The 10,211-nt window shown below is 36.8% G+C and overlaps 1 protein-coding gene across 1 annotated transcript; it reads left to right on the top strand.

Moving 5' to 3' along the window:
* Positions 1-1,066: 1,066 nt before the first annotated feature.
* On the top strand, positions 1,067-9,444 carry LOC139967527 (probable cytosolic iron-sulfur protein assembly protein CIAO1 homolog). The gene is made up of 6 exons (XM_071971425.1): positions 1,067-1,270; positions 4,915-5,175; positions 5,961-6,052; positions 7,005-7,206; positions 7,658-7,745; positions 8,307-9,444. The coding sequence occupies exons 1-6, from the start codon at positions 1,147-1,149 to the stop codon at positions 8,542-8,544; spliced, it is 1,005 nt and encodes a 334-aa protein (XP_071827526.1). The 5' UTR covers positions 1,067-1,146; the 3' UTR covers positions 8,545-9,444.
* The last annotated feature ends 767 nt before the right edge of the window (positions 9,445-10,211 follow it).

Genomic DNA, 10,211 nt, shown 5'->3' on the forward strand with positions numbered 1-10,211 from the left:
CATCGAATATACAAATTACAATGTTTTAACAGATTTTTACGTGCAATCTGAGAAATTGCCCGCTTGAGACCCATATTTTAGGGCTATTCGCAGCATAAAACACTCGGGAAGTGCCGTTTCCGGCCATCTGGGGGTTTGAAAAACCCAAAATTTTATTGTACGCTCCGCGCCAACCGATGGTGGCGCTCCGCTTAAATAGTCTCCACACATTAGCCCCCCCCCCCCCCCCCCAATAATTTTCCGTTCCGCCGCACCTGTATTTAATCATCGTTCGATCCGGATCACAATAGCGACGGATACATGATCATAATTACTGGCTAGCCTATCCCAAAATTGTAGAGTGCAGGTCACACTGCATATACAATGCACGATTCCATAAAGAAAAATGTTTCTTTGTGTAATTATCTTGATTGCCAGATGCCCAGGAAATTGCATCTTTAACAATGTTTAATTTTAAAATTTTCCCGGGGGAGATCCCCCTGTCGAGGCTTCGTGTCTTCTGCGCTCGCAGGTTCGAACTTCGCTCTCACAAAGTTGAGCGCGCCCCTTTTTGAAAGACTGGATCCGCGGATGTCGTGGGTCATGATCACCGCAGCAAATATGATTCGGTCGGACATTTAATGGAGGATGAAATATACTGCTGCACAGGCGGGCCACAATTGAGTTTCGTTAAACCTGTTTATATGACTTAATTAACAAGATGAAGTTTATATTGGCTTGTGACTTGACATGAGAAAAAATGACTTGTGAGTTGATCTTTGCGATAAATCAAATTGCTTGTGACTTTGACTTGACAAAAATGACTTGGTGACAACACTATTGGTTAACTCACAGTTCCTATTTGTATTTCTTGTATTCTCTGTGTGATTCAGAATTATGGGGGTTTTCATGTCCTTAAGGCCATAAACATTTCGACTTCTCGAAGTTGTGCTTTCGATATCTGGCAATATCTCCCAACTGAACCACCGAAGTGTACTTCCATGCCAAAGTAAAGCACAACTTCGGGTGAAGAAAAACTGTCTTTATTCCATGCTACCTAGATTAAACTTACGCAACGCAATCACTGATCTACACAGATCAGTGAACGCAATGCACGATAGAGCTGGATATAGTTCTAGTTACTGAGCCACAGTTACTTTCTGTTAAATGGAACTTCAGGCTGAGCTAACCGGTCACCTGGAAAGGGTGTGGTGTGTGAGTTGGAACAAGGCAGGGAATCTACTAGCGAGTTGTAGCGGTGATAAAACAATCAGAATTTGGGGCAAGGAAGGTGAAAATCTCGTAATATAGGCCTAAGGGTAAATTTCGTGCAACTAGGCATCCGTAGGTTGATATTGTACTGAAGGTAACACAAGCAGACCACATCGCCAAAAAAAAAAAAAAAAAAAAAAAATGCTGGGACGCAATCTCAATCCTAATGTTTTCTGTGGCTTTGTGGGGATGAAACGGTTGCTAATTTTCATCACGATGTTTTTACGTTGCCACCTGAAAGAATTTAAGAAATGTTTAGACCGAGTTCTGACGACATGCGTCAAGTTAGACGTCACACTACTTTATCTCTTCGTCCCACATACATCCGTATTCCGGTTTCAGTTGTTTTCCGCATATGTTACTTTCCGCTGATTACTTTCCGCTGAAAAAATTCTTCTGCGGAAACACATTTTTTGTTCACTTATCAGTATACTATATTTTTCCGCAATTTTAGGATACCAAATTCAAGCAGGATGATTAAAATAACATGAGAAAGTATCAAAGAACGTCGATAAAGGATGGTTAGACTGAGTTCATGTCAGAAAAGTTAAGCTGCTTATAATGATGGTCCGCGTAATGATGGTTTAAAATGATGGTTTAAAAAAACCGGTCACACTAATTAGCGTCAACTCACGACAACTCACGACAACTCAAGACAACTCAAGACAACAGGTTTAAAATAACATCAAATACAATTGATGTTATCAGAGTATATCTGGAAACACGTTTAAAAGTGACTGGAACCAGCGTGCATACAGATCTTTCAAGGGAAAAATGTTTTTGTCGTAAAAATCGCCAACTTTTTCCTAACGTTGAATTAGACGACGTGATGCTATTGCGATTGCGCAATGCCATTGGACCGAACCATTATAATATGAGTGGGTTTGTGCTAGGTTTGGAAAGTACCTTGTGTACAGTGTCGGTAAGGTGGGTTGTCGTAGTAATAAAGCACCAAAGTATGGTGAATGAACTCCAAATCAAATTATTTAATGTTTTAAAATAATGAATACTTCTTATTATTTTTCCATTTTAATTTACATATGTTATTATTAATTTTACAGAGTCTTGCTTACTATCATCTTGCCCGGTTTTATTATTCTCTCCGTCAAATCATTGAATGTTTTTAAAATAATGAATACTTATTGTTTTTCCATTGTAATTTACATATGTTATTGAAAAATTACACTTACCTGTAGTGTAATGGTTCGGTCCAATGTCATTGCGCAAGCGCAATGGCATCACGTCGTCCAATTCAACGTTAGAAAAAAGTTGGCGATTTTTACGACAAAAACATTTTTTCCCGTGAAAGATCTGTATGCACGCTGGTTCCAGTCACTTTTAAACGTGTTTCCAGATATACTCTGATAACATCAATTGTATTTGATGGTATTTGATGGTATTTTAAACCTGTTGTCTTGAGTTGTCTTGAGTTGTCGTGAGTTGTCGTGAGTTGACGCTTATTAGTGTGACCCAAAAAAACTGATGGTTTAAAAAAAAGTTGTAAAAGGCGGAATCTTTGATTTTCGCTGGAAATGGCTGTTTTAGTAAGGGCTGTTTTAATACCCGAACACGCATTTTGCACCACCTTTCTTACGAGTTACATCTAAAATCATGGCCGATTTATCCTGTTACAGTTAAATCCTATCTTCTCCATCTTCCTAAATCATTGCATGTGTCTAATCAATTCAGTAAGTTATTCTGTTCCTCCCCCAAAAAAAACGGTTCTTTCCGCTGAAAAAAACGTTTTCCGCTGACAAATTTGTTTGCGGAAAACACCGTTTTGTTTCAGCGGAAAGTAACGTGTGCGGAAAATAAAGGTACCCCCGTATTCCTACCTACACAATTTGCATTACATAATGTGGCTGAAGGCCTAGTGTAGTAGAGTGAACTGACCGGTGTTTGTACCAAATATTTCAGGAAGATTGTCAAATAGCCTTCTTTCTTTTTAAAAATTGAGCCTATAGGGTTTTTCATTAGTCCAAAACTTAGAATGTGCTTCATGACATGGAACCATTGATTAATAATATTAGTTACTGATGGGAACTGTCCAAACTTTGCATGCATATGCTGATTTTGGTCAGTCCCCTGGGTACCACTGCCAGTTCATTACACATGCAACCTAAAACCCAACTCGGCCTATATTATAGGGCCATACATTAGCTTAATGTTATTACACATATAGGCTATGTAGTAAGGCCGTCAATCATGTATATGGTAAGACTGTAAACAACCAGTGTTCAACCTGAGAACTGATTTATTTGGCAAGGCAGCATATTTTTATTTACTACTTATGAACTAAAAGGTGAAACATGAGACATCCCCCAATTATTTGTTTTAGTGATCTAAGATTTTTATAACTTGCAATGATGGGATATGGTCTGTGAAGTCTGACAGTGCAATGCTTCATTGAACAAATTACTCTTGAAAGAATAAACAGGAATGTTTACCTCACTTTCATTTTAGTCAAATAAAAATGTTACTGAAAACAGAGATGGTGGTGATTTTGACAAAGTCCCGGACTGGGTAGTAGGTTTTTAGGTTGGTGCCCTGGGTTCTCAAGTTTCCGTTCCCATCACTTCTTAATATATACAAGTAAAAATGTGTTTTTGTCCACTTTGTTATCCAATTCTTTATAGTTAGTATCATTTGTTTTCACTCCTTTTGTTGAGATTTAACTTTGTGTCACAGAAACCTAAGGGTGAACATCCAACAGAAATAAGGAAGTACAAGAACTGTACTGTCTTCTTTTTCATTCGGGGGGGAGGGGGGTGGGTCTGTCAAATGTGATTTAAGATCAACAGGAGTAAAATATCTGATACCTTGTACACATGATAGCTCTAAAAGTTGAGAAAGCATGGATGACCTTTATACAGTATGTCTCAATAGTTGGAAATTTACACCGATTCACAATATTTAGGGACAATTATGTAGTTAAAGTTGTGTTACCAGCTTGTACAAGTGTTACCTGTTTTCACTCCTTTTGCTGCTGCTTGACCGTGTGTCATATAGCTGCATGTGTTTGGTGTTTCTGATAGATCTGTAATTTTGTGTCAAAAACTCCTTGTACATGGCTGGGCCGATTTGTCAATTTAAACAAAACAGTATCCTTGTAACAGTAGCTATTACTCTAATCAAAAAAATTACGACAGATGCAATTTCGATGTTTGGAACTTAAAGTAATATTTGGAACCATCTTGTGAACCAGGTTCTGAACCTAGTGTTGCATTTTGAACCTCATGTTGCAAAAAAATTACTTTATGAGTTTGGGGCTCCTTACAGCCTTAATGTTAACTTAAAACTAGAGTGTTTTGACTTGTTTTTGCCAGTATTGTATTTGTATATTTGGTTATTAAATGTCAGTGCACGAATGTGTATGGAGTTGAAGAGGGTAGTTTCCCTGGAAGGCAGACGAGACTACCCCAGGTCTTCCAAGAGGGAATCACTTTGTGAGGGGAGTTGGTCTCATGAGAATGAAAGGCATTGACAGGAAGGGTTCGGTCATAGAGGGCACACAGTCTTAAAATGTTACCAGTTCATTCTAGACACGGTAAACTGAGAGTGCTAAGTTTTTGGGGAGACAAGTAACCTTGTCACTCGTAAATATCCAAACCAGTAAGTTTTGGAATTTTAATTGACATACATTTTTATTTTTTCTGATTTCAGGAAACAACTGGGTTTGTAAAACAATTCTTACTGACAGCCACAACAGAACAATAAGAAGAGTAGCATGGTCACCTTGTGGTCAGTTTCTAGCATCTGCTAGTTTTGATGCTACAACGTGTATATGGGATCGTAGAAGTGGAGAATTTGAATGCACCGCCACATTGGAAGGACATGAAAATGAAGTCAAAAGCGTCACATGGGCTCCATCAGGCAACTTTTTGGCTACTTGCAGCAGGGATAAGAGCGTATGGGTCTGGGACGGTAAGCTTTGTCCTCCCTGCATGTTTATGAAGTTAACATTTCTAAATATAAGTAAAGCAACAATTACAATAAAGGAAAAGAAGTAGTAAGAAAAATAGGTTCAACCTTCCACTCTTCAGAAAGGTTATGCAATTTATTTTAACCCATTGCTTTTAATGTTTAACATATTTAGTGAATATGTTACTTTATACGCGAAACTGGATCAGTGTTATTTTCTGTGCTAAGACATTTTTGGTTACAATGCCGAAGGCTCAGTTACCTTTGCAATCATGCTGGCAAGCGTGTGCATATGTGTGATAGGTCTACCATAAAGCCAGTGACCTGGACCTTAAAAGCTTAATTTCACCCTTGGATGTAGTGCACAACCTCAGAAGTATAAGTTGTTGTGCTCCTGTTTGTTACCATAACTATTTTATGCGTGGAGGATCACAGGGGAGTTGCAGTCAAAAGTTAAATACTTTTGTGCAATATGAAATTTACTGTACTTCTATATATCATAGCAAGGAATCACTAGGCCAGCTGGCACTCTTGGTTTCATATATATTGGCTGCAAAAAGTCACATTTTGTATGGCCGGAGGTAATGATGAATACAAACAGGCCAAATGTAAGCAACTTGACCATCTTGATTTAGTCACCACGGTTGACATTTAATGAAATGTTTAAGGTCTAAGCATTGAACATTACATATTTTACAGGTGAATCTAGTTTGCATATCTACCAGGCTTTTGGAAGTGGCTACCTGCAAGCACAAATATTTGTAGTATCAGATTGTTTTGCTTTTCAGTTGACCAAGAAGATGATGATTTCCAGTGTGCAGGGGTCTTAACGAGTCACTCTGAAGATGTCAAGAACATACGATGGCATCCTGAAAAAGAGGTATATCCGAACTTCATCAGAAGTTGAAAGAACCAGTTTGTGGAAACCTCAATATAGAAGTGCAAAACTTACTTTCTTGATGCCTTTTGTGTATTAAGGAAACATTCCATTTAGGTCCATAGCCTGAAATTCCCTGAATGTGTATGGATATTCTCCATTCAAAAGTAAATTCATGTTCTATTGAAGATTATTTCACTCTTGTGGCAGTTACAAAATAATGAAAACAAGTAGCAAATGCTTCTACACAACCTTTGACCATGCATCATCAGGTATTTGAATGAAAATTTTATTGCAAGGACGCACAAAGCCTGCAGGCTTCTAATTTTCAAAGTCTGAAAACCTTATAAACGCTGTAACTTCAAAAGCAAGCTATGATGAAATTCAAACTTATTATGTGGATGCATCTTAATGAGTGCGAAAGCCATGGTGCTTTTTCATAAAGGCCACAGACTATTTTAAGGACAACAGAGGTCAAGAAACCTTGAAAATGTGAAGTCTAAAAACAAAAACTTGGTTGAAATACAAACTCAGTTGTGGATCCCCATGAGTGAGTGAAAGAACCCATTTGTTCATAGTCAATGAGTCATTTATTTTGAACAAGGGTGGAGTGTGCAACCTTGTACCTCAGGTTGATATAATCATCTAGTTTATTGGACAGTAGGTGTTACATGAACATTAAATGGTTATGCACTTTTCTCTTCTTGGAAAAGTATCTTAAAACTGTTGAAATGAATGAACAGAACCTTGATTGGATCTGGGGAGACTTGCAGTATCAATGTTCTGGGGGATATTTATGTGTAATAGTCAGAGTATTGTATGTGTAAATGTTCAACCAGTTTCCTATCAGGATATGAGACTAAGGTCTAATTACATAAACCAATTTGCCTGTTCAGTAGTGACATGTTTTACCTCTTCTCTAACATCCATCTTCCACCCTTCATTGTTCGGTTAGGTTCTCGCTTCTTGCAGCTATGATAACAGTCTGCGTCTTTTCCATGAGGATGACGACGACTGGATAAGCTTTGCAAAGTTAGAAGGTCATGAGTCAACTGTCTGGGATTTTGCTTTTAACAAAACTGGCAATAGAATAGCCTCATGTAGTGATGATAAGAGCATTAAGATCTGGCAGGAATATCTACCAGGAAATGATGAAGGTAGGTCAATCTATTAATCATGATTACTCCTGATTAAACAACTGCTTTATCTTGTTTTGATGGTCAAAAACGAGATTGTTAGCAGGATAGCTCTAACGGAAACCCTGTGTAGTTCTTCAGTAGAAACCTTGTCTTGGGCCTTTAATCAAACTCATTCTAGGTTTCTCTCATAAAGCATTGTTAAGCAAATCATGAAAAGCATCTTGACTAGGAATACTATGTTGAAGTAGTACTGTCTTAACAGTCGATTCCCAATTTTAATAACATGGTAGTTTTTCTGTTACTTTTCATAATGCAATTGTAATGTTGAAACAACACATGTGTATTTTACTTCAGATATTGTTTGTATTAGACTCTGAACCTAAGCAATATTGTATGAGTTTGAAGCAGCATATAAATCTTAACAATTTAAGAACAAACATTATTAAACATGGTTTCAATTTGTCAACAGGTATAGCAACGCCAGAAGGTGTTTCTAAATGGAAATGTGTATGTACACTCTCTGGTCATCATCAAAGGGCAGTGTACTCTATTGACTGGTAAGCCTTTCATGATGTATTCCTCCACTATCACTATCACTGTTGTCCCATATTTGTTCCTCTACAAACTCTAACATCAAGATGGGTGTATGAGAAGTTTAGTTAGTTGTAAGATATTTTAACCATATTAGTAACAAAGCATGGAATTGTAGTGAAAGTATTTTCATTGTATTATGTAATGGTGGGTCATTATCTGATCACTTGTGTTATGTAATGGTAATGGTGGGTCATTATCTGGTCACTTGTATTATGTAATGGTAATGGTGGGTCGTTATCTGGTCACTTGTATTATGTAATGGTAATGGTGGGTCATTATTTGGCCATTTCTAGTTGATGAAAGTATATTGTGTTGCAAAAATGCCACTTACAGTAACTAAAGAAAAAATTGCAACTCAAGTAAACCAATAAACAGGTATTTTTGGACAACTTATCAGTAGTTTTTGTGTGGAGAATGAAGCAATTAGGCTTAAAATTGCTCTTCGAAATAAGTAACTACGTAATTCTTTCTATTTCTGCTGGAAGTGCCATTCGATGATACTGTACATTATTTTATTTTGACAGGTGTCATTTGACAGGTATGATTGCCACAGCTTGTGGTGATGATGCAGTTAGGATTTTCCTGGAGGATGGGACAGCTTTAGACCAAAGAAATGAACCATCATTCTATCCAATCAATATCAAACATCAAGCTCACAGAGAAGATGTGAATTGCGTTTCTTGGAATCCCACAGAGGCTGGATTATTAGCATCATGTGGAGATGACGGATCTATTAAATTATGGAAAGTTCCGACTAACTGATCATCAAAAACAATTGTTCAAAAACTCTAGCATTTAACACACATATGAAAGAAAAACCTGGCATCTGGACATACCGTTGTTGACTTGAAAATGATGTGTGAATTCTATGGGTTGCCTCTCCTGTATAGCTATACATATTGAAGTCTTCTCAAGGGATGTTTCTGCTAACTACAGATGGGTTACTTCTATAAAGCTCCACACTATTAGCATGTGAACTAGATTGTCTAGAATGACAATAACTTTCATTACATCTCAATTATTGCATGATGAAATTTGACTGAATTTTCAAATCTTTTGCAAGTTGTCCTTTTTACCACCAACATGACAACCTCTTCTCATATATGTATATATTATCTTAAGGAAAAAGTTACTAATCCAGCTAGATATAAATTGTGAGAAAAAATAGTTGGTCATTTAAAATAAGTAAACTTGTTGTCAAAACTTCTGCTAGTCCAGCAGGAACCTGTTTGAAACAATAGAAACTCAGTAGGTCGCATTGACTTCACTGACATGGAGACAATATTCTCTTATAAAAGTTTCAATTCCTGCTAGTCCTTGTGACGCACTGATCTTGGGACTAGTCATGCTCTAAAGCTTTGCACATCCAAAACTTGGCTGTTTTACTTCCAATCATTCACTATTTATATATTTTTTGCTAAGACACAGTATGTTTATTGTTATAAATATATATATATAAGAAAAAAAATATATAATCGTATATATATATATATATATATTTATACAAAGCCAGTTTATATGCATTCACACACCAGTAATATCAATCTGGTGGAGTGGTACAGACTTCGGTCTATTAAACAAGGTCCGGGGTTCGCCTCACCTGATGAGACCCAATCCGAAACCGGTCGTAAAGTGGAATTTTTCTGGTGTGTTGATCTTTATCAACTACATATATATCTGTCATAACACTTGCTACACATTTATATGATCATATATATGCATATATATATATATATATTTATATATATATATATATATATATATATATATATATATATATATATATATATATATAGGAAAAATGGGAAATAACTGTTACAAGTCTCTTCTACGCTTCTGTCGCTTTGATATTTAGTTTTATGTGTCATCTTCAACCCACATTTATGTTGTGTTTTACTTTATAGAATGAAATTGTATTAAATGTCACCTACCGTAATATCAAAGACACAAGCCCAGTTGAGAGGACTGCCCGGGCATTGAATTTTTTTTTTTTGTAAGTGTCAGCTCTATGACTTATAGGCTAAGATGCACCTAGCTTTGTTGACCTCACACTGTTCATCAGAATACATGAGATGTTGAGCTTGGTTATTTAGAAATTATTGGTTATCCATATAATATTTACATTGTGATCTTTTGGATCAGATCTCTATAGACTTGTTCTTATACATGGTTGATGGCCCTGAGTCGGGAGTTGTGGTTAGACACTGGTCATTACCTATAGATGTTGGTTGTGCTTTACTACCTTGGAAAGGGTCTTCTCCACCCAGATGATTATATGATGATATGTATACTTCGAAGAAGCTGGATCGGAAGGCAGCCAGACGGCCCAAGTCTATTTTTTTTAATGTTTAATTAAAGTTTGTATCTGGTTTATTGTCTCGATACGGACTATAAGAAAACCTTAATTGTAATTTGACTATGTTGAAGTC

This window comes from Apostichopus japonicus, chromosome 5 (genome assembly GCF_037975245.1).
Source record: "Apostichopus japonicus isolate 1M-3 chromosome 5, ASM3797524v1, whole genome shotgun sequence".
Lineage (NCBI taxonomy): Eukaryota > Metazoa > Echinodermata > Holothuroidea > Aspidochirotida > Stichopodidae > Apostichopus > Apostichopus japonicus.